We start from the raw sequence: 26,171 nt of genomic DNA, 5'->3' as shown, positions 1-26,171 counted from the left end.
CTCTATAGAGTGTTCTGTGATTCATAAACTCTTATTTGCATAATTGGAAATGTCTACAGTATGGTTTTCACATTGATGCATATGGCAGTTGGTAGATGGAAGAGTGACTAAGATCATGAGCTCTGTAGCCCAACTGCCTGAGTGTCAGTCCTATCTCTACCACCTACTAACTTCACAACTTTGGCCAAACTACATAACTGCTGTGTATCTTGGTTTTCCTATTGGTAAAATGAATTATAATAGTACTTAATTCATAATGTTGTTATAAAGTTTAATACATGTAAAGTGCCCAGGCCACTGCTTGTTGCATAGTAAAATATCAATTTTTAGTTACTATTGTTACTAAAATTAAATAATAAAGGCGAACATGGATCACCTTCATGGCAATTGAATTGACAGCAGAGGAGGCGGGGTCCGAAACCAGGTAGTCTGGCTCCAGAGTCCGTGCTTTTTTTTTTTTTTTTTGTGAGTCCATGCTTTTATGTGTTAGGAATATACTGCCATCAAACTCAGTGCCTTTGAAGCCTGAGACAGTAGAATATTGTTTTAAAGAATTAATTTAAAACTCTTTAGGGATGCCCACATGCCAAGAACCAAGAACCAAATACCGAGATCTCTGACAAGGGGTAAAAGTTCTATGTTATTCCCAAGATGGGCTGCTTAGGCTTAGAGCACACCAATAATATTGATAAATATGTCTTTTTTGTTTGTTTTGATATTGGGCAACTGCTTTTCCCCCAGAAGTCAAAGACTTGACCAAGAGAATCCATACTGTTCTTATGGCCACAGCTCAAATGAAGGAGCATGAGAAGGACTCCAAAATGCTAATTGATCTCCAGTTTAGCTTAGCCAAGTCCTACGCAAGTACCTCAGAGCTCACAAAAACCTGGCTTGATAGCATGGCCAAGATTGATATAAAAAAATGGGGATTTTTCAGAGGTGACTACTTATGACTTTGTTCTAAACACAAGCCCTCCCAAACCCCTGGAGCACAATCTCATGGTTCCTTCTTTGTCTCCTTTTCCAGGCAGAGATGTGTTATGTCCACATAGCAGCTTTGGTTGCAGAGTTTCTTCATAAAAAAAGTGAGATATTTCTATTCTTAGGGATGGGGAGAACTTCAGTTAGCCCAAGGAGTTTTATCTTTGTAGCTTACGGCTATGAATGGCATATGATTGAGCTCTGAAAAATATGCTCACCTTTCATTCACTCACTGTTAAACAGAAGTTGTTCTAAAAGAAAACTGGATTCTTCATTTGCCTTCTGCTTTCATTAAGAGTACAAGAATAAGTTAAATAGTACAGGGCCAGGCCTGATGCCCAATGTTTATTTTCCAAGATTGTCTCCCTGGAAGACTGCCACAGATTAAATTCTTCTCAGGGCTTATGGGAAGCTCTGGATAACATACATCACTTATTTTCCCCTGTCTGCCCCAACTTGTCCATGAATTATATCTGTACAGCCATTTTAGTATAACAGTATCTTGGTATTAAAAGGGTGTTGAGAGGACTTCCCTGCACTCCCAGTGCAGGGCTCATGTTCTGTCCCTGGTCAGGGAATCAGATCCTGCATGCCACAACTAAAGGTCTCACCTGCTACAACTAAGACCCAGTGCAGGCAAATAAAGAAAGAAATATATTTTTAAAAAATGCTAAAAAGACAAAAAAGGGAGTTCACACATCAGCTAGATGGCCCTATAAGATGTCATTTGTTTGTATACCCATCTCAAGAACAATTTGGCATCTATACATGGATGAAGTGCCTTTGTGGGAGCTGTGGGATCCAGCCCCACATGCCAAGGGACCTGAGAGGAATGTTACCCACCCATGCATCGGGTAATAGGCAGACAGACCTGTGTCCTGTCTGTGGACCTTGCAGTGGCCTATGAGTTGGCTCCAGCCCCTCTCACCTGCAGTCTAGGATCTCCTGGAGAACACTTCTTTAGATAATCACCCACAGACAAGAAAGCCTTGGGGGAAGTCCAGAAGTCCAGTGGAGAAGTTCCGGCATGCTGTTGGAGCAAAAATTATACAGGTTTGAATGCACTGGAGAGGGTAAGAGGAACAGTTTGATTTATTCATGTCACCTTTTCCACAAGGTGGCACAGCTCAGTGCCAAGAGAGACTTTCTTACCCTTGATTTCTAATGCAGGGAAAAGTGAGAGCATATGAATGGGTACTGTGTTTCCCAGCAGCACAGGATGCTCCCAAAGAGGCCCATTTCTCTCCTGCTCCATCCAGAGTTCTGAGTCGTGAGCCGAATGAGTGGGAGGCAGGAAGAGGCTGAGGGAGCAGCAGATAGGATTCTTAGAGGGCATTACATGCACAGAGACCCTACTAACCACATCATAGACTCTATGAAAAAGCCTTCCAACAAATCCCTAGAGATATTTAGCCTGTGGATCACCTACTGGCCCACAGGCACCCCTTGTGCTCCATGTACCTCAACCACACTCTCCCCCATCCTGTAGCTGGATCTATGTGCTTGCTGCTGAAGGCAGTGAGAGCCAGCTCTGGCCGATGGTTACTGAGCATGTGCAGAAAGCCAGCCAGAATTCGTGGGCCAGGGAGAGACCACAAGTAGCACCATCCTTGGCAAATCAAATGGGAGGCTGTTAGCACCTGCCCTGGTATGTTACATGATGGAGAAAAGACATATGTGCTCATGAATTCTGTCATATGTGGGAGCCAGAATTGTAGAGCAGGTGTATCCATAGAAGGTCTGTGAAAGCCTCAGAATCCCTAGCAGAACAGATGAAAAGTATTTCTCACCCCAAATCAGTCAGTAAAATTGGTTGAAGGTGGCTTCTATTTCAAATGTGAAGATAGCAATGCAAAATTTCAAGGAACATGAAAAATGAAGGAACTATGACACTACCAAAGGATCACAATAATCTTGTAGTAAGAAAGACATGGAGATCTGCAATTTATCCAATAAAAAATTCAAAATAGCTTTTCTAAGGAAGCTCAATGAGCTACAATAAAACAGAAAATTCAGTAAAATCAGGAAAATAATACACAGACAAAATGAGAAGTTAAACAGAGATAGAAATCTCAAAAAAAGAACCAAACATTTTCTGGTGCTTACAAATACAATGAATGAAGTGAAAACTGAAATAGAGAGTATTAAAAACAGAATGGATCAAGCAGAAGAAATAGTCTGAATTAAATTTTGGTCTAAGGGTACAAATTTCTACTTACAAGATGAATATATTCCAGATATCTAATGTATATGGTGATTATAGTGAACAAGATTGTGTTATATACTTGAAGGTTGCTAAGAAAGTAGACCTTAAATATTTTGAAATTATCGAGTCAGAGGAGGAAGAAGAAAAATGAAAAAGAGTGAAGAAAGCCTATATGATCTATGGGATGCTATCAGCAGAAACCTTAAAGGCTAGGAGAGGGTAGAATGATATTTTTCAAGTTCTGAAAGAAAAAAATAACTGCCAACCAAGAATACTCCATCCAGCAATGTTGTCCTTCAGAAATGGACAGATGAGCACTTTTCCAGGCAAACAAAAGCTGAGGGAGTCCATCACCACTAGACCTGTCTTTCAAGAAATGCTAAGAAAAGTTCTTCAACTTGAAGTGAAAGGATGCTAATGGATCCGTATGAACAGATGAAGAAGACAAGGCACATATAGTCAATGGAAAGAAGGAAATCCTACCATTTGTGACAACACAGCTGGATCTTGAGGATATCATGCTAAGTGAAATAAGTTCAAGAAAGACAAATACTGTATGATCTCACTGATACGTGGAATCTTAAAAAGCCAAACTTGTAGCTGCAGAAAGTAGAATGGTGGTAGCCAGAGGCATGGCAAAAATAGGGTGATTTTGGTCCAAGGGTACAAATTTCTACTTACAAGATGAATATGTCCTGGATATCTAATGTATATAGTGATTATAGTGAACGAGATTGTGCTATATACGTGAAAGTTGCTAAGAAAGTAGATCTTAAATATTTTCACTCTGTCCAAAATGGTAATTACGTGTGGTGATAAACTCTAATGTGGTAATCATTTTGCAATATATGCATGTATCCAATCAACACATACACCTTAAACTTACACAGTGTTCAATATCAATTATGTCTCAATAGAGCTGGGGCTGGTTGCAGGTTGGGGAGGGGGCCACAAATGGCATCATGGTCTTAAAGGGCTCAGGATTCGGCAAGTCTAATTCAGGAATCTGCCTGAAAGCTTCTCTTTCCAAAATTAGTGTTGTTGACTACTGTAACAACTACTTAAATAGTAAAGCAGTTGAGTTAGTAGAATAGATACACATATATGTATGGCTGAGCCCTTTGCTGTCCACCTGAAACTGTCACAACATTGTTATTCAGCTCTACTCCAATACAAAATAAAAAGTTTTTAAAAAATTGATTGACATTGGGCACTGCAAAGAAACCTCCCACTGTCTATCATCATTGCCAAGCTATTGGGTTGGCCAAAAACTTCATTTGGGTTTTTTGAAACATCATATGGAAAACCCTTAAAGAACTTTTTGGCCAACCCAGTATTTCCTTGAAGGCAGTCAAATGAGTAACATTACTGCAAAATGAAACCATCCTGTGGGAGTCGTATTACTGTGGTTTTGACTATGAGAAAACTACCTTGTTTTATTTTTTAATTCCAGAATTTCTACATTTAGCTATATATTTTTCCCAAACAAAACAGCATGACTAAAATGATTCATTTTACTTGTATTTTAAATTTAACACTTTCTGTTTGGTACTAAATTTCTTTTGAACAATCATATATTTGAAATTGGTATCCTCTAGTATTTTCTTTTCAGTTCATATGTGGTTTTAAAATGGAGAAGTAGATTAATTGTCAAAAGCAGGCCTCATTTGAGGTTTTTTTTTCCTCTATCACTGGTATGCCTGTGAAATTGCCATAAAAACAAATATTGAAATTGCACACCTGCAGTTACAAATAAACTAACAAATATGAGAACCCTAAACACAGTACCTAATAAAGTTTTAGGTGTGTCTTTCAGATATATCAGGTTAATATTATGTCATATTTTCAGTTATTAGAAATTTGAAATGAGTTTTATGTCTACTAAGTATAAACCTATACCTGTTAGATAATGAAAATAGTTAAATATAATAAAATATTTCCTCAGAATTTTTTCACAAGTGCAAAGACCTTAAAACTAAGCAAAAATCAAGAATTATTTATCCCCATTATCAGTACTTAAGATATTAGAATTATAACTGTAGGATTGGAGAAAAGAGCAACTAAAATATATAAATATTGCTGTGAGATTTTTTTGGACATTAGCTTGAGGCAGACAGCCTGAGCACCAAACAATGTGACATGTTTCAATAAGTGAAATAGTGCTTTTAAACTAATCATTTAAATATTTATTTCACCGTACTTTCAAGGTTTTTTTTTTGTTTGTTTGTTTGTTTTTAGAATTTATCCTTCGTAGAAATCACAGAGCCCTTTTCTGAGTAAGAAAAAATGATATTTTGCATTTAAAAAAATAATGTTAAATTTAGGAGAAGTTTACATATTTATTTATAGGTGCAATTTATTTTTAAGCCTGGTAAATTCTACTCAAACTAGAAAATCATATTCTGAAATGGTGGCATTAGTAAAATCCTTCGAGTTTCCCTCCCTTGGCCTCAATCATTCCAATGATCCAAAACACCTGATTTTGCTAATTTTGTGATTAAAGTGTGATAGTTATGCCAAGGTAAACTGCTAATGGTTGTCTCAGGCCTTACAAATAGTTGTGAACAGAAGTGAAAGGCAAAGGAGAAAAGGAAAGAGAATGCAGAGTTCCAAAGAATAGCAAGGAGAGATAAGAAAGCCTTCCTCGGCGATCAGTGCAAAGAAATAGAGCAAAACAACAGAATGGGAAAGACTAGAGATCTCTTCAAGAAAATTAGAGATACCAAGGGAACATTTCATGCAAAGATGGACACAATAAAGGACAGAAATGATATGGACCTAACAGAAGCAGAAGATATTAAGAAGAGGTGGCAAGAATACACAGAAGAACTATACAAAAAAGATCCTCATGACCCAGAGAACCACAATGGTGTGATCACTCACCTAGAGCCAGACATCCTGGAATGAGAAGTCAAGTGGGCCTTAGGAAGCATCACTAAGAACAAAGCTAGTGGAGGTGATGGAATTCCAGATGAGCTATTTCAAATCTTAAAAGATGATGCTGTGAAAGTGCTGCACTCAATATGTCAGCAAATTTGGAAAACTCAGCAGTGGCCACAGGACTGGAAAAGGTCTGTTTTCATTCCAATCCCAAAGAAGAGCAATGCCAAAGAATGCTCAAACTACCACACAATTGCACTCATCTCACACGCTAGTAAAGTAATGCACACAATTCTCCAAGCCAGGCTTCAACAGTATGTCAACCATGAATTTCCAGATGTTCAAGCTGGATTTAGAAAAGGCAGAGGAACCAGAGATCAAATTGCCAATATCCATTGGATCATTGATAAAGCAAGAGAGTTCCAGAAAAACATCTATTTCTGCTTTATTGACTATGCCAAAGCCTTTGACTGTGTGGATCACAAGAAACTGTGGAAAATTCTGAAAGAGATGGGAATACCAGACCATCTGACCTGCTTCCTGAGAAATCTGTATGCAGGTCAGAAAGCAACAGTTAGAACTCGACATGGAACAGCAGACTGGTTCCAAATAGGAAAAGGAGTATGTCAAGGCTGTATATTGTCACCCTGCTTATTTAACTTATATGCAGCGTACATCATGAGAAATGCTGGACTGGAAGAAGCACAAGCTGGAATATAGATTGCCGGGAGAACTATCAATAACCTCAGATAGGCAGGTGACACCACCCTTATGGCAGAAAGTGAAGAAGAGCTAAAGAGCCTCGTGATGAAAGTGAACAAGGAGAGTGAAAAAGTTGGCTTAGAGCTCAACATTCAGAAAACTAAGATCATGGCATCTGGTCCCATCACATCATGGCAAATAGATGGGGAAACAGTGGAAACAGTGACAGACTTTATTTTCTTGGGCTCCAAAATCACTGCAGATGGTGACTGCAGCCATGAAATTAAAAAGACACTCGCTTGCTCCTTAGAAGAAAAGTTATGACCAACCTAGACAGCATATTAAAAAGCAGAGACATAACTTTGCCAACAAAGGTCCATCTAGTCAAAGCTATTGTTTTTCCAGTAGTCATGTATGGATGTGAGAGTTGGACTATAAAGAAAGCTGAGTGCAGAAGAATTGATGCTTTTGAACTGTGGTGTTGGAGAAGACTCTTGAGAGTCTTCTCAGCAAGGAGATCCAACTGGTCCATCCTAAAGAAATAAGTCCTGAATATTCATTGGAAGGACTGATGCTGAAGCTGAAACTCCAATACTTTGGCCACCTGATGTGAAGAGCTGACTCATTTGAAAAGACCCTGATGCTGGGAAAGATTGAGGGTGGGAGGAGAAGAGGACGACAGAGGATGAGATGGTTGGATGGCATCACCAACTCAACGGGCATGAGTTTGAGTAAACTCTGGGAGCTGGTGAAAGACAGGGAGGCCAGGTGTGCTGCAGTCCATGGGGTCGCAAAGAGTCAAACACGACTGAGCGACTGAACTGAACTGAACTGAAACCACTAATGTTAAAACACAAGTTAAACTCTTATCCTGTTAACCTGTCTTCCAGTCTGAGAAATCCATAACCTAGATAAGACCTGGATATTCACAGAGTAAATAAAAGTACATTTGAGTGCAGGACTGAAAGAAAAATTTCCATTTATACTTAAGACAAGTTTATTTATCAAAAATAATAGAGCAATTGTAGAAACCTTTGCTTTCTATCAAATATCCTTCTATGATTAAGAGAAAATCTCTGACATATCAATTGCCAAAATTTTTCAGTTTTCTCAAAGTTCTATGCCATTTCTCTTGAAGTCATCATAATGGTTTCTTTTTCATCAAGATGAAATGAAATGCTACAGCTGATGCAGTGGAGACAGATGCTCTCCTCTTTAGAGTTTTGAAGAAAAAAAATAGTTTGTCCCATTGGGTGGTTGCCTGAGTGAGCAAAGTGACCACAGAACACCAGAGATGGGCCATTTCTAGATCCTGTTTTTCATGTTTCAGGCACTCAACTGAAAGGGAAAGTGGAGAGAGAGGAACAGTGCTCCCTGCCTCACCCCCACCCTCAAACTTCTTTCAGCCAGAGCTCTTGCTCTTTGCACCAGAGATCTTGAGGATCTCATTTTCTTCCCTTTTTCTAAGTTACCTCTAAGCGGTGATACGAGGTGTTAGTTACTCCCACTCCCAAAAATACATAATCAAAAAACAGATCTAAATTTCCCTACTTCTACTTTGTCTACAAACCTCAACATGTTCTAGGTGTCATTCTCTGGAGACTATAGACTCATGTACCTCTTCCTCTTCTCTTCCTGAGACAGTGCACAGCTGTTTTCCCCCAGGGTAGACAAGAGTCAAGTGTGCATTCTTCCACCACCACAAAGCATCCGAGATTCAGCAAAGCTTCAGGCCTGTAGAGCTCCTCCATCACCCCAGGAAAAGGAATTTCCTTTCCCATAGAGTCTGTTCTTTTCATGCCTTATAGGGCAATGTTGGTCCCTTTCCCAAGTCTTTATACCCAGGGTCTGACAGCTTCAGTTCTGCGTAGCTTTTCCTTTCCTCAGTTCCTTCCCAGTTACAGCCTTTTCCCTTTCTGCCCTCCACTCGATAGCAGTCTTATTTCAGCAAGGGTTGGACTGCTTTCCCACCCTCCAAACTCTCCTCCACTTTGTTCATGGGACCATTCATGCTCAAGGTAGTGGTCTAGTTGGACAGTTTGCATCTTGCTTTCCCTAGGATAACATCAGGAAAACAGAAGCCACAGTTCTAAAGGGCAGAATCAGGAATCCAGGTCACATGCCAGAAAGATTCAAAGCAGACCCTTTAAGACCATGTGATATAATGCTACATAGGGCTACAGAAGAGCTCTCACACACGTATACACTGGCCTAGATTTAGTAACTTGTTTCATCTGAAACAAGACGGGACGAAACAAGACTAAAGGGAATCAAAGTTTTCCCCAAGCATTTTGAAGACCCACAAAAAACAGTCCTCTTATCATTGGATAGTTTGGTGGGTGTTGATAACTTAAAACAAACAAGGACGTGTATATTTATGTATATGGATATGTGTGTGTATGTGTATATATATATATGTGCTTCTCTAATTGGAGATGCATCATTGGGCATAGGAATCAAGATAATGCACTTAGCAAGAAGAGTGTATTGCAGTAACTCTTAACCTGTTTGTTTCTGAGAGGAACCATAATTTACCCTCCCTCTACTTGAGATACACACCAAAAGACTCTTTGCCAAGGTGTTTTGGCCCCATTTTGTCCTCTCCTAAATCCCAGCCTTCTCGAGAAACCTTGGGTGTGGGAATCTTTTAGAATAAACTGTCCTCAGAGTAGACAGAATTCTTCCCCCAGTTATGGATGTAGCTGCCTGAGGCCATTAGGAGGTTGACTCTTTTCTTTGTTAAGGACTACATTCTCTATGTGTTTGCTCAAGTTTTGGGCCCTCATCTTCAATTGCCTAACTCCACTTTATAAAGGTAATCAAGTGGGATATTTTCTTCTAAATTTCAAAAGTTCTCACAATGCACTCCTACTCAATGAGTGTCCCATAGACCAAGACATGATACATGATCAGAATGCTGAGAAATCTCAGTATGAAGTTTGGCTTTCTTAAACCTCCCTTCTTCCTTCCCCAGCCTCTAACACCAGGAAGCTTACCAAATATTTAGTTGTGAGTATGTTGTCATTTCTAAGCATCACTATTAGATTGTAGAACAGTAGATGGCAAAAGCTGTTTGTCTCCTTTGTGACCGGTGATTTTCTACTGACTAGCAGGTTCTGTTATAAGGAGACTGAATTTTCCTTTAAAGTGACAACCCACTTATATAGGGGTAAATGCAACCACAGCAAGAGTGTTTGGACATGTTCCTAAGTGCAAAATCTTTAGAACAACCATGTAGCCTTCTATCCCCAGACTCTTGTTTGATGGTAACAATTTGGCCCACAATCCTACAGCAGCTGTTCTCAGCTTGGGCTCACTTCTTACCTCCCAGCAGTCCAACTGCAGTCACTTACTATACCAACTGCTAGCAATTATTTAATTTTATTTCGAGAAACCTAGTTTACTTGTTGGTAGCTTTGGTAAAACTAATTCACTGAATACTTGTTGTATGTTAGGTACTGTTCTAAACACTTTACATTTCATTGAATTCTTATAAGTAGTTGCCATCTGTTTTACAGATACAGTCCTAGAGAGATAAACATATCTAAAATCACACAGTTAATTATAGAACTGGGTCTAACTCCAAAAGCTCTAGTTCTTCCAGTGCCCCATCCAAGTATGCTTCATCCCTGGCATCTATTTTATTTCCTGCCTCTCTTTACAAGTCCTAGGCCACTTTTCCAGTTTTCCAGTAAAACAAGGAACTAGAGATGATTACAAAAGCTCATCAATGTTTACCTGAAAAGTACATGCCCTTTTTTGTTTAGGCGACAGATGATAAACATACACAGGATCAAAGTGTTAATAACAATTTTTAGATCACATTAGGAAAACATTTACTATAGTAGGCATTGCAGATGAGGCAGAATCAGAGAATGAAACTTATTTTTAAGTACCTTGAGCTCAATGTTTGGGGAAAAAACTGGTAGGAGGTATAGTAGAGAGATAGAATTGTTGAAATTGGGGGGGGGTTTTGTAACTGAAAATTTCACTTATGACTGTGTTCCTTACCACAAATATGTGTATATTTTTAAGGATAACTAATGAATGCAAGTCTGTCTTTCATTTACAAAACACTTTTAAAAAGTAAGTTTACTTCACTGCTTTTTATTCACACAGAATTATTCCCTAATGGATGTTGAGCCTTCAAGAAAATTACTCCCAACATAGATGAAGAAGGAGCAATGAAAGAGGATGCTGGAATGATGGATGTCCATTATAGTGAAGTAAGACTCCAGGGCCTACATTGCCAGTTAGATAAATTTAACTTCTTTAAATATATTTACATTAAGAAATTATTACAGCTAACTTAATTTGAAAGGTAACTAAGGGTTGATGAACTATAAGGATTAAAACTACCCAGGGAACAGCTGTCCCTTTTTGGAATGTGGAGCCCTATCTCTGCAACAGTTCTTACTGTCTGATTTTAGAAATGTACCATGTATCATCATCCAATCACCTTCCTAGTAACCAGATCACAGTCACAATACTCTGGAGACATCTCCATGAAAAATAGAGTTAACAATGTAACAGCTAAGGAGAGGAGGCTGCTTCTCCTCTTTTAAAGATGTTTCAAAGATGGAAAATTTCTGCTCTGAGCTTCATATGGATAGTAAACAGCTGCAGTTGTCACTCACTCAATAAATATTTGTTGAGCACTGACTTATGAACAGTGCTTTGACTTGGTGATAGAAGAGCTAGAAAATAATTTGATATGCTGATTCCCTGACCTCCAATGTCTACCTAAAGAGACTACTCACCTACACAAAATAGAGAGAAGACAGACAGTGCCATTTGAATGATACAGATAGTATGTTCTGTGCAGAATCAAAGGTAAGAGATAACTTTGGGCTGAGGAGAGTTAGGACTAGAGAGAGGTTTGAAGAATGAGGATGCCCTGAAGGCATTTCAGCAGCAGAGGAGGATAGCAGGGTTAAAAGTTAAGAGGTGGGAAAGTGTAAGGTGTATTTTAGGGGGCGGAGTGAATGGATCATTTCGGCTAAGCCATTGAGTTCGCATAGGGAAGAGTAGTAGTGGAGGTCCGATTTTGAGAAACTTTGACTGTCTGGACTTCATTGATTAGAATGTTGAGTTGCTGTCAAAGATTTTTGAGCAGAATAATAATGAGATGTAAGCAAGGAGGAGGAAAGTTTAAGTTGGTGGTAATGTGGGAAATGTATTGGAGGTTGATGGATGGTGGCTGGGGACAGAGGTTGGAGTGTGGGCTGCCCTAAGTGTCCAAATGTGAAGAAGCCAGGCCTAAACCCAGCTTGTGACAGGTTCAGGGAACACTGAGGAAAAGAGGAAGACATGCTGGCTATGTAGGAGAAGAGTCAAATGTAGCACTGAGATTTCATAGCACTGAGATTTCAGGTTTGGATATTTATACAAAAATGATGAATGGACAATTTTATAGGCAGGTGATGAATTCCATTTTTGATGAGTATTGAATTTGAAGTATCAGTGGAAAGTTATTGAAATGGAAACTACATCAAGTCATTAGACATTCAGAATTGATCTAAGGAGAGAAATCAGAGTTGGGGAGCCACATCTGGAAGTCATTGCTGTGTGACAAGCAAAGCACACTGATAATGGGAGATAATATAGCAAGTGAAGACCAGAGAACCAAGAACTGAATCACAGTGACGTTCACAATTAATGAATGTGAAGACCAAAATAAGAAACAACAAAAAGAGAAAGATTAAAGGGTTTGTAGTCCCCTAGAAATGAATTTTTTCAAGGTTGTATTAAGAAACATAAGAAGCAGCAGTTTCAACTGATAGAGACACACTTTGTACTCTATGAATTGTGCTTTTTATTTATTTTTTTTTTTTTATAAATTTATTTATTTTACTTGGGGGCTAATTACTTTACAATATTGTAATAGTTTTTGCCATACATTGACAAGAATCAGCCATGGGTTTACATGTGTTCCCCTTCCCGAACCCCCCACCCACCTCCCTCCCCCTCCCATCCCTCTGGATCATCCCACTGCCCCGGCCCCGAGCCCTTGTCACATGCATCGAACATGGAATGGTGCTCTGTTTCACATATGACAATACACATGTCTCAATGCCATTCTCCCAGAACGTCCCACCCTCACCTTCTCCCTCAGAGTCCATAAAATTGTTCCATGCATCTGTGTCTCTCATTCTGTCCCGCATATAGGGTTATCGTTACCATCTTTCAGATTCCATATATATGCATTAGTATACTGTATTGTTGTTTTTCTTTCTGGCTTACTTCACTCTGTATAATGGGCTCCAGTTTCATCCATCTCAGTAGAACCGGTTCAAATGTATTTTTTTTAATGGCTGAGTAATATTCCATTGTGTATATGTACCACAGCTTCCTTATCCATTCATCTGCTGATGGACATCTAGGTTGCTTCCATGTCCTGGCTATTGTAAACAGTGCTGCGATGAACATTGGGGTACACGCGTCTCTTTCAATTCTGGTTTCCTCGGTGTATATGCCAAGCAGTGGGATTGCTGGGTCATATGGCAGTTCTATTCCCAGTTTTTTAAGGAATCTCCACACTGTGACCTAATTAAAATTAAAAGCTTTTGCACAACAAAGGAAACTATAAACAAGGTGAAAAGACAGCCTTCAGAATGGGAGAAAATAATAGCAAATGAAGCAACAGACAAACAATTAATCTCAAAAATATACAAGCAACTTCTGCAGCTGAATTCCCGAAAAATAAATGACCCAATCAAAAAATGGGCCAAAGAACTAAACAGACATTTCTCCAAAGAAGACATACAGATGGCTAACAAACACATGAAAAGATGCTCAACATCACTCATTATTAGAGAAATGCAAATCAAAACCACAATGAGGTATCATTTCACACCAGTCAGAATGGCTGCTATCCAAAAGTCTACAAGCAATAAATGCTGGAGAGGGTGTGGAGAAAAGGGAACCCTCTTACACTGTTGGTGGGAATGCAAACTAGTACAGCCACTATGAATTGTGCTTTTTAAATATAAACAATCTCAAGCTAACTCTGGTTCATTTAGCTAAAATGATCTATGCCTAGAAGCTTTACCTATTACTTTTTTTTTTTTTACCTACTACTTCTCTATGAGTCTCTCTCTTCATCAATATAAATAGAGACACAGATATAGAGAGTGGACTTGTGGACACAGTGAGGGACACAGTAGCATTAAAACATATACATGACCATATGTAAAATAGATAGTTAGTGGTAAGTTGCTGTATAACACAGGGAGTTCAACTCGATGCTTTGTGATGACCTGGAGGGGTAAGATCTGGGGGTGGGAGGGAGGCTCAAGAGAGAGGGGATACACACACACACACATACACACACACACACTTAATGACTGACTCATGTTGTGTGGCAGAAATGAACACAACATTGTAAAGCAATTATCCTCCAATTAAAAAGAAAAAAAGATTCATAACAGTAGGACCCCATCTAGCATCAAAAATGCTGGAGTGGGTTGCCATTTCCTTCTCCAGGGCCTCTTCCCGACCCGGGGATCAAACCTGGGTCTCCCACATTGCAGGTAGATTCTTTAGCGTCTGCAACACCAGGGAAGCCCAAAATGATTAGCACATAGTATGAACTCAATAAATATTTCTTAAGTGAAAAATAATAAAATGAAGGCAATAATACTATCCTGGTCACTTCACAATAAACATGAAGGTTCTTTATAAGTCATTAGGTGCTACATAAATGTCAGGCTTTATCACTGACCAACTGGATAGTAAACTTTGCTTTTACTCCCAGAACTTAGAAGAGTTGATGTTTAAAACATGTTTGCTGGATTAATCAATCATAACAGAGAATCTGGATACTTGAATTTTAATCCCAGTTCATTGCTTGACTGTGAAGCCTGGGGTAAATTAATTCATTTTTTGGCTTTTAGTTAGACTTAGATGATTTTCATCTAAGATCTCTAGTTTGTGTGGGCTCACAGCAGAAAGATTCCAGGGAGTTCATGGGAGATAAATGGATTAGCATAACTGCAGTTATGTCCTTTTCTCCAAACAGCAGCTTCAGCTTAGTCGTTGAAGTGGCCTTAAGCCTGACCCTTTTTTGTACTCCAAGGGAAAGTAGTAATATTTCTTATTAGTCAAGAACTGTAATCAGTTTCCTATGTAAACACATTTGTTGGAACTCTTTTGTGTTCTACAGTAATAATTTATGTGTGCTTTTCATTTGAGGTATACAGATGGAATCATATTCTCCATAGTGCCATTTTATGTTTCAGATTACATAATGGGGCTTCTTCCTCGTGCCCTCGCCAATGGAAAATAACTGCCACTGATTTACAAGTTTGATTGAAATGAAAGATACAAACTGTTGTTCATTTAGTGGCTTCTTTAAGTAGGTGAGTTGACCCAATAATAATTTAATTTTTTAAAAAACTGCATTTCTGACTTTTGATTTGTAATAGTTTTAAAGATAAAATTAACATACAGTAAAATGCAAACATCTTAAGTGGACAGCTTGATGAATTTTGACAGTTGTCTATACCCATATAAATTACCACCAGAAACAAGAAATAGAACATGTCCATTACCCCAGAAATTTCCATTGTGCCCATTTCCAGTCAGTCTGCCCAGCCCCAATATCTGATGTAGATTAGTTTTAACAGTATTTTGGTGTCATAAAAATGGAATCAGTCAGTATGTCCCTTTCATTTCTTCCTTCTGTTGCTTGACATAAAATTTTTGAGATACATCCATGTTGTTGAGTAAATCAAAAGTTCTTTTTTCATGGCTAAATATTCTATTCTCCTGGCATAACATTTTAAAATCCATTCTCCTGTGGATGGATTTTGGATTGCTTCCAGTTTGGGACTATTATGAATAAGGCTGCTTTAAACATTCTTATCTGTGACCTTTTTTTTTTTTTTATTGTAATAGTTTTTGCCATACATTGACATGAATCAGCCATGGGTTTACATGTGTTCCCCTTCCTGGACCCCCCACCCACCTCCCTCCCCATCCCATCCCTCTGGGTCATCCCATTGCCCCGGCCCTGAGCCCTTGTCTCATGCATCGAACATGGAGTGGTGTTCTGTTTCACATATGATAATATACATGTTTCAATGCTATTCTCCCAGAACGTCCCACCCTCACCTTCTCCCTCAGAGTCCATAAAATTGTTCTATGCATCTGTGTCTCTTATTCTGTCTCGCATATAGGGTTATCGTTACCATCTTTCAAATTCCATATATATGCATTAGTATACTGTATTGTTGTTTTTCTTTCTGGCTTACTTCACTCTGTATAATGGGCTCCAGTTTCATCCATCTCAGTAGAACCGATTCAAATGTATTTTTTTTAATGGCTGAGTAATATTCCATTGTGTATATGTACCACAGCTTCCTTATCCATTCGTCTGCTGATGGGCATCTAGGTTGCTTCCATGTCCTGGCTATTGTAAACAGTGCTGCGATGAACATTGGGGTACACGCGTCTCTTTCACTTCTGGTTTCCTCGGTATATATGCCCAGCAGGGGGATTGCTGGGTTATATGGCAGTTCTATTCCCAGTTTTTTAAGGAATCTCCTATCTGTGACCTTTTGTGGACATATGCTTTCATTTTTCTTGAGTAAATATACCCTGCTGGATCCTCAGAAAATTTTATATTTAACCTTATAAGAAATTGTCAGTTTTTCCAAGTGGTTGGACCATTTTATATTCCCACCAGCAATGCATGAGAGTTTCAGCTGCTCCACTTCCTCACCAACATTAGCAATTGCCAATCCTTTTATATTTTTACCATCTTATAAGAAATGAAGTATCCCACTGTGTTTTTCATTTGTATTTCTCTAATAACTAATAAAATAGCTGTGAATAGAAGAGAAGTGAAAGGCAAAGGAGAAAAGGAAAGATATAACCATTTGAATGCAGAGTTCCAAAGAATAGCAAGGAGAAATAAGAAAGCCTTCCTCAGCGATCAGTGCAAAGAAATAGAGCAAAACAACAGAATGGGAAAGACTAGAGATATCTTCAAGAAAATTAGAGATACCAAGGGAATATTTCATGCAAAGATGGGCACAATAAAGGACAGAAATGATATGGACATAACAGAAGCAGAAGATATTAAGAAAAGGCAGCAAGAATACACAGAATAACTATACAAAATAGATCTTCACAACCCAGATAATCACGATAATGTGATCACTCACCTAGAGCCAGACATTCTGGAATGTGAAGTTAAGTGGGCCTTAGGAAGCATCACTAAGAACAAAGCTAGTGGAGGTGATGGAATTCCAGATGAGCTATTTCAAATCCTAAAAGATGATGCTGTGAAAGTGCTGCATTCAATATGCCAGCAAACTTGGAAAACTCAGCAGTGGCCACAAGACTGGAAAAGGTCTGTTTTCATTCCAATCCCAAAGAAGGGCAATGTCAAACAATGCTCAAACTACCACACAATTGCACTCACCTCACACACTAGCAAATTAATGCTCAAAATTCTCTAAGTCAGGCTTCAACAGTATGTGAAACTGTGAACTTCCAGATGTTCAAGCTGGATTTAGAAAAGCAGAGGAACCAGAGATCAAATTGCCAACATCCGCTGGATCATCAAAAAACCAAGAGAGTTCCAGAAAAATATCTACTTCTGTTTTATTGACTATGCCAAAGCCTCTGACTGTGTGGACCACAGCAAACTCTGAAAAATTCTGAAAGAGATGGGAATATCAGAACACCTGACCTGCCTCCAGAGAAATCTGTACGCAGATCAGGAAGCAACAGTTAGAAATGGACATGGAACAACAGACTGGTTCCAAATTGGGAAAGGAGTACATCAAGGCTGTATATTGTCACCCTGCTTATTTAACTTATATGCGAAGTACATCATGAGAAACACTGGGCAGGAGGAAACACAAGCTGGAATCAAGATTGCCAGAAGAAATATCAATAACCTCAGACAGGCAGATGACACTACCCTTATGGCAGAAAGTGAAGAAGAACTAAAGAGCTTCTTGAAGAAAGTGAAAGAGGAGAGTGAAAATGTTGACTTAAAACTCAACATTCAGAAAACTAAGATCATGGTATCTGGTCCCATCACTTCATGGCAAATAGATGGGGAAACAGTGACAGACTGTATTTTCTTGGGCTCCAAAATCACTGCTGATGGTGATTGCAGCCATCAAATTAAAAGATGCTTGTTCTTTGGAAGAAAAGTTATGACCAACCTAGACAGTATATTAAAAATCAGAGACATAACTTTACCAACAAAGGTCCATCTAGTCAAAGCTATGGTTTTTCCAGTAGTCATGTATGGATATGAGAGTTGGACTATAAAGAAAGCTGCTGCTGCTGCTAAGTCGCTTCAGTTGTGTCTGACTCTGTGCGACCCCATAGACGGCAGGCCACCAGACTCCCTTGTCCCTGGGATTCTCCAGGGAAGAACACTGGAGTGGGTTGCCATTTCCTTCTCCAATGCATGAAAGTGGAAAGTGAAAGTGAAGTCATTCAGTCATGTCCGACTCTTCGCGAGCCCATGGACTGCAGCCTACCAGGCTCCTCCATCCATGGGATTTTCCAGGCAAGAGTACTGGAGTGTGGTGCCATCAGAAAGAAAGCTGAGCACTGAAGAATTGATGCTTTTGAACTGTGGTGTTGGAGAAGACTCTTGAGAGTCCCTTGGACTGCAAGGAGATCCCACTAGTCCATCCTAAAGGAAATCAGTCCTGAATATTCATTGGAAGGACTGATGCTGAAGCTGAAACTCCAATACTTTGGCCACCTCATGCGAAGAACTGACTCATTGGAAAAGACCCTGATGCTGGGAAAGATTGAAGGTAGGAGGAGAAGGGGACAGCAGAGGGTGAAATGGCTGGATGGCATCACCGACTCAATGGACATGAGTTTGAGTAAACTCCAGGTGTTGGTGATGGACAAGGAGGCCTGGCCTGCTGCAGTTCATGGGGTCACAAAGAGTCGGATATGACTGAGCAACTGAACTCAACTGAAAGGCTAATAATGTTGAGCATTTTTCATGTGGTTCTTTGTCTTTCGTTTATCTTTTGGGAATGTTTGTTCAATTCTTTTGCCCACTTTATAAATTACATTATTCTTTTTTTATTGTTGATATATGGGAGTTATTTCTATATTCTGGGTATAAGTCCATCATCAGATAGATATATGTGCTGCAGTTTGTTTACCAGTGTTTTATTGGTTTATTTATTTTCTTTGCTAAGTCTTTTATTGAGCAGAAAGTTTTGGTTTTGATAAAGTCCAATTTACTCTTTTTTAATGGTTTATTTGTATGTATGTGTGTGTGTGTGTGTGTGTTTGGTCTGAGAAATCCTTGCTTACCTTGAGACTGTGAAGATACTGCCAGATATATTCTGCTATAACTTTGTTCCTGAGTTTTATGTTTGGGTCTATAATCTATCCTGAATTCATTTTTGTGCATGTAGCGAGATAGAGGTGAAGATTCATTTTTTTGTAGACATGTGTTTTACATGGTCCACACCATTTGGAGAGAATTAAAACTTCTTTCACCTCTGCTGAATTGCTTTGGCACCTTAGTTAAATTACAGTTCTTTATATGTTTGTGATCTATTTCTAGACTCTTGTTTTGTGCCTCTGATCTATTTGTGCTTCTTGATACCAATATCACACTGTCTTGACTGCTGTAAGTTTGTAAGTCTTGGGACAATATAGTGTTAATCCTCCAACTTTGTTCTTTTTCAGAGTCACTTTGGCTACTCTGTATTCTTTGATTTCCATATAAAATTTCAAATCATCATTTCTCTTTCCTCAAAATAGCCTGCTGGAAGCTTTGTCGAGATTTTCTTACATTTATATATCACTACTTGGAGAATGCAGAGTTTAACAATACTGAGTCTTTCAGTTAAGTCCTGTTTCAGTTCAGTTCAGTTCAGTTGCTTAGTCGTGTCCGACTCTTTGCAATCCCATGGACTGCACCACGCCAGGCCTCCCTGTCCATCACCAACTTCTGGAGTTTATTCAAACTCATGTCCATTAAGTCAATGATGCCATCCAACCATTTCATGCTATGTCGTCCCCTTCTCTTCCCACCCTCAATCTTTCCCAGCATCAGGGACTTTTCCAGTGAGTCAGTTCTTTGCATGAGGTGGCCAAAGTATTGGAGTTTCAGCTTCAACATCAGTCCTTCCAATGAACACTCAGGACTGATCTCCTTTAGGATGGACTGGTTACTGGTTGGATCTCCTTGCAGTCCAAGAGACTCTCAAGAGTCTTCTCCAACACCACAGTTCAAAACATCAACTCTTTGGCACTCAGCTTTCTTTATAATCCAACTCTCACATCCATACATGACCACTGGAAAAACCATAGCCTTGACTAGGCAGACCTTTGTTGACAAAGTAATGTCTCTGCTTTTTAATATGCTGTCTAGGTTGGTCATAACTTTCCTTCCAAGGAGTAAGCGTCTTTTAATTTCATGGCTGAAGTCACCAGCTGCAGTGATTTTGGAGCCCAAGAAAATAAAGTCTGACACTGTTTCCACTGTTTCCCACCTATTTGCCATGAAGTGATGGGACCAGATGCCATGATCTTAGTTTTCTGAATGTTGAGCTCTAAGCCAACATTTTCACTCTCCTCTTTCAGTTTCATCAAGAGGCTCTGTATTTCTTCTTCATTTTCTGCCATAAGGGTAGTGTCATCTGCCTATCTGAGGTTATTGATAGTTCTCACGGCAATCTTGCTTCCAGCTTGTGCTTCATCCAGTCCAGCATTTCTCATGATGTACTCTACATATAATTTAAAGAAGCAGGGTGACAATATACAGCCTTGACATACTCCTTTTCTTATTTGGAACCAGTCTGTTGTTCCATGTCCATGTCTAACTGTTGCTTTCTGACCTGCATACAAATTTCTCAGGAGGCAGGTCAGGTGGTCTGGTATTCCCATCTCTTTCAGAATTTTCCACAGTTTGCTGTGGTCCACACAGTCAAAGGCTTTGACATAGTGAATAAAGCAGAAATAGCTGTTTTTCTGGAACTCTCTTGCTTTTTCAATGATCCAGCGGATGTTGGTAACTTGATCTCTTGTTCCTCTGCTTTTTCTAAAACCAGCTTGAACATCTGGAACTTCATGGTTCACATACTGATGAAGCGTGGCTTGGAGAATTTTGAGCATTACTTTGCTAGTGTGTGAGATGAGTGCAACTGTGTGGTAGTTTTAGCATTCTTTGGCATTGCCTTTCTTAGGGATTGGAATGAAAAGAGACCTTTTCCAGTCCTGTGGCCACTGCTGAGTTTTCCAAATTTGCTGACATATTGAGTGCAGCACTTTCACAGCATCATCTTTTAGGATTTGAAATAGCTCAACTGGAATTCCATCACCTCCACCTGCTTTGTTCTTAGTGATGCTTCCTAAGGCCCACTTGACTTCTCATTCCAGGATATGTGGCTCTAGGTGAGTGATCACACCATCATGGTTCTCTGGGTCATGAAGATCTTTTTTGTACAATTCTTCTGTGTATTCTTGCCTCCTCTTCTTAATATCTTCTGCTTCTGTTAGGTCCATACCCTTTCTGTCCTTTATTGTGCCCATCTTTGCATGAAATATTCCCTTGGTATCTCTAATTTTCTTGAAGAGATCTCTAGTCTTTCCCATTCTGTTTTTTTGCTCTATTTCTTTACACTGATCGCTGAGGAAGGCTTTCTTATCTCTCCTTGCTATTCTTTGGAACTCTGCATTCAAATGGGTATATCTTTGCTTTTCTCCTTTGCTTTTCACTTCTTTTCTTTTCACAGCTATTTGTTAGGCCTCCTCAGACAGTCATTTTGCTTTTTTGCCTTTCTTTTTCTTGGGGATGGTCTTGATCCCTGTCTCCTGTTCAATGTCATGAATCTTCATCCATAGTTCATCAGGCACTCTGTCTATCAGATCTAGTCCTTTAACTCTATTTCTGACTTTCACTGTGTAATCATAAGGGATTGTACAGAATGAAGAAATGGAGCCAAAGCAAAAACAATACCCAGTTGTGGATGTGACTGGTGATGGAAGCAAGGTCCAATGCTGTAAAGTGATATATTGCATAGGATCCTGGAATGTTAGGTCCGTGAATCAAGGCAAATTGGAAGTGGTCAGACAGGAGATGGCAAGAATGAATGCTGACATTTTAGGAATCAGTGAACTAAAATGGACTGGAATGGGTGAATTTTACTCAGATGACCATTATGTCTACTACAATGGGCAAGAATCTCTTAGAAGAAATGGAGTAGCCATCATAGACAACAAGAGTCTGAAATGCAGTACTTGGATGCAATCTCAAAAATGACAGAATGGTCTCTGTTCGTTTCCAAGGCAAACCATTCATTATCACAGTAATCTAAGTCTATGCCCCGACCAGTAACACTGGAGAAGCTGAGGTTGAACGGTTCTATGAAGACCTACAAGACCTTTTATAACTAACACCCAAAAAAGTTGTCCTTTTCATTGTAGGGGATTGGAATGCAAAAATAAGAAGTCAAGAAACACCTGGAGTAACAGGCAAGTTTGGCCTTGGAATACAGAATGAAGCAGGGGAAAGGCTAATAGAGTTTTGCCAAGAGAACGCACTGATCATAGCAAACACCCTCTTCCAACAACACAAGAGAAGACTCTACACATGGGCATTGCCAGATGGTCAACACCGAAATCAGACTGGTTATATTCTTTGCAGCCAAAGATGGAGAAGCTCTATACAGCCAGCAAAAACAAGACCAGGCGCTGAATGTAGCTCAGATCATGAACTCCTTATTGCCAAAGTCTTGTTTAGGTTGTCTTTAATTTTACCCAGCAATACTTTGTACTTTTTCAGAGTAGAAGTCCTTTCCTGGATATTTTGTTAGATAATGGATGTTCTGATGCTACTGGAAATAGTATTGGTTGGTTTTTTAATCTTATTTTTCAGTTTTTTTTTGCTAGTATACAGAACTACAGTGATTTTTTTATGTTGATCTTATAATCTGCAACCTTGCTAAATCCTCTTACTAGTTTTAGTAGTTTGTATATTCCTTAGGGTTTTCTACATACACAGTCATGTCATCTGCACAGAAAGACAGTTTTACATTTGCTAATCTCTGTGCTGTCTCTCTCTCTATTGCCTTATTACACTGGCTAGCACCTTCAGCATAACGTTGAATAGAAATAGTAAGAGCAGATATTTTGACTTGTTCCCAAATTTAGGAGAAGAGTGTTCAGCCTGTAGGTTTTTAGTAAATGCTCTTTATCAGATTGAGAAAGGTCTCTTCGATTCCCTGTTTTGAGGGGATTCTTTTTTAACATGGCAAAGGGGTATTGAGATTTTTCAAATGCTTTTTCTGCAACTATTGCTAGAGATCACATTTTTTCTCTTTTATTCTGTTTACATGGTTCATTCTGTTTACATTGGAGTTTTTCCTAATTGTAAACCAATTTTACATTCCTGGGACAAGCATTACTAGTTTGTAATAATTTTTAAAAACTTCCCCAAAGATTTGGAAATTTCCTCCTTTCCACTGTTGATAGATATTTTGAATATTAAATGTTAATAAATAGATTATTCAAGTAACAACATTTAATGAACATCTACTATTTACTACCACCCTGCTAGTGACAGAGAAAGCCAAAATAATATATTGTCCCTACACTTAAAGAGTCACAGCCTATTTGTAAAGTCAGATACATATATAATGGGCAAGTATAGTGATAAATATCCACCCAGTGTAGTATCGTAGTAGGAAAAATAGATCTCTTGTGTTGCTACTCTGTGTTAATCGGGAAAAGGATCCTGGAAGAGGTGAAATCTAACTTTTCTTACAGGATTAACTAAATGAAAGGGATTAAAGAACACGAGGGTACAGAATGGACAAAGGCACAAAGTTAAGACAACACCATGGTACTTCAGAGAAACTAATAGTGGTTCATCACTGCTGGAGCATAAAGTACAAGGCTAGCTTGATGAGTGATGATATTATAAAAGTATCAGCCAGTGTACACCCATGGTGGATTCATGTCAATGTATAGCAAAACAAATACAATGTTGTAAAGTTAAAAAATAGATAAAAAAACTAATTTTAAAAAATAAAAAAAAATAAAAGTATCAGCCAAATCGCTGCAAACCTTGTGTGCCAAGTGAAGGAATTTGTCCTTAGTTCTGCAAATGATGGGGAGCCATGAGATTTTAAGGGAAGAGGGATATAGTCTGGTTTGTATTTTAATCAAAACCTTATGGCAGATTTGTGGAGGATAGATTTGAAAGTGCCAAGGCTGGAGGCAGGAAGATCTGTTAGAAAACAACAATGACATCTTGAACCTTAGCAATGAGTGTAGAAATGGAGAGGAAGGGTCAGATTTGAGAAATGTTTAGGAAGTAAAAGTGGCAGAACATGGCGATGAACTGATTAGAGGATGAGTCAAGATTGAAAGTGTATTAGTTTCCTAGAGTTGCCATAACAATGTACACAAACTGGGTGGTTTAAAATAATAGAACTTTATTGTCTCACAGTTCTAGAGTCCAGAGGTTGGAAATCAAGGTGTCACCAGGGCCCTGTTCCCTCTGAGACTCTGGGTAGCAGCCTTCCTTGCCTCCTCCTAGCTCTGATGGTAGCTGTTGGTCTTGGATTTCCTTGGCTTGTATCTACATTACTCCAGTCACTGCCTCTGTAGTCACGTGGTGTTCTCCCTGTTTGTCTTTATCCTTTTGGAGTAAAGCTCACCCAGTAAATCACTCCAGTTAAGTAAGTCACTTAAGTATGACATCACCTTCACTCATCATTATCTCCAGTGACCGTATTTCCAAATAAGGTTACATTCTGAGGCACTGGGAGTTAGGGCTTCAGCTTATCTTTGTGAGAGATACAGTTCAACTTATAACAAAGAGTAAAGTCAAAATTGCTTTTAGTTTTCTAGTTCAGAGTCTATAGGATATGATCCCTGGCTAGGTAGGAAATGCAAGGGAAAGAGCTAGTTTAGAAAAAAGATGAATTCAGAATTGACTAGAGGACATACTTTAAGAGCCATTGTAGCAGTCACTTCTATAGGTCTGAAATTCATCTCTTTAAGATAGAAACAAACTGTTAAGACTTATGGATAGTATGAGTAATCTGCATCATCTTTTCATTGTTGAGAACATGCTATGATGGTTGTTTTATAGAAGCTGTTATTATGGCAAAATCAGAGATCTCTATCTTGAGGTATTATATTATCATTCTCACTAGTTTTAGAACCAATAGTTAGGAAGGAAGCATTGTTGACCAAAATCACATCATTTTAATGAACACTGATGTCACTGATGCAGCAGCTTGAAAATTGTGAAATTACCTTAAGACTCTATTAACTGTGTGTAAATATAATTTTAGTAGAAAGCAAAAATCATGGACATTTATAGGCTTAGTGGAATTTACCCTGTTAGACATTTAAATATCCTCAGTTTGGAAAATACTTCTCAACATGTTACCATTTGTAAGTACAGTTAACATCTTCATTACATGCAAAACAAAGTAAATAGTAGTTTACTACTGTCAATATGTATTTCATACTTTTAAGAATATGGTTTTAATATCAAATATTTCAAGTATGTCATTTAGAAAATATAGTCACACAACTATACTCCTTCTGTGCGTTTCCTTAAATTTAGTACAGTCTGTTTTTTATTCATTTGAAATAGTTCAAACTACATTTGCCCAGAGCTCTGAAAGTATCTCTAATTCCTCATTACATTTTTTCTCAATGCAGGAAGTTTTGCTGGAGTTGCTAGGACATTGTGTAGATGGCTTATGGAAAGCAGAGCGTTATGAAGTAATTTCTGAAATTTCCAAGTTGATCATTCCGATTTATGAGAATTGTCAAGGTAAGTAACTGATACGTTTGCATCATTCACCTATATATTTTATTTTGGTCTTAAGTTACTATCCTTAAAAAACGCTGAAAAGTCCCAGAATTACAGTCCTACCTTATATTCATTTAAATTTTCCAAATGAAATTAAGGATGCAATGTTTAAAATATATATTGGAATTAACATTATGCCAGTTGTTCCTACAGCATTTTTACTAGCAATCTCCCCTTCTCCACTCATGGCAGAGAAGAATCCGTGTTGTCCTCACTAAAAACAAAAAGTTACTTGATTTCCATGTTGCCTGGGAAAAGAAATAGGTGTGATTCTATGCTTTGCAATTTGATGGTGAGACTAAAAGTGTAGCAGATGACAGTGGGGGAGACAATAATTTGGAATTACCCTTTTATGAGGAGCTTTTCCAGTTTTGTCTGCCACATAAATCTTTGATCAAGGGGAATTACTAAAGAATAGTGGTATAGCTGTTGCCACTAGCACTCAACAGGATTTTTTATATTCAAGAATCTGAGTCCATATCATAATTTTCTACCCCTGCTATGCTGGAAAGGGGTGATTTTGGACTCAAGCAATTTTTTAAAAGCAAACCAATTTATCCT

General features: G+C 38.7%; 1 protein-coding gene across 1 annotated transcript in view; it reads left to right on the top strand.

Moving 5' to 3' along the window:
• LOC145535600 (dedicator of cytokinesis protein 11-like) overlaps nucleotides 1–26,171 on the top strand; it is a 62,038-nt gene that overhangs the window by 7,846 nt on the left and 28,021 nt on the right. Inside the window, 5 exon segments of the mRNA XM_081564025.1 lie at nucleotides 745–917; nucleotides 919–939; nucleotides 1,028–1,085; nucleotides 10,889–10,995; nucleotides 25,457–25,571. Of these exon segments, the coding sequence (XP_081420151.1) occupies nucleotides 745–917; nucleotides 919–939; nucleotides 1,028–1,085; nucleotides 10,889–10,995; nucleotides 25,457–25,571 (474 nt within the window).

Source organism: Giraffa tippelskirchi, chromosome X (assembly GCF_054371585.1).
Source record: "Giraffa tippelskirchi isolate mGirTip1 chromosome X, T2T-mGirTip1v1.2.pri, whole genome shotgun sequence".
Classification (NCBI taxonomy): Eukaryota; Metazoa; Chordata; class Mammalia; order Artiodactyla; family Giraffidae; genus Giraffa; species Giraffa tippelskirchi.
This window is presented reverse-complemented; position numbering and strand designations above follow the sequence as displayed.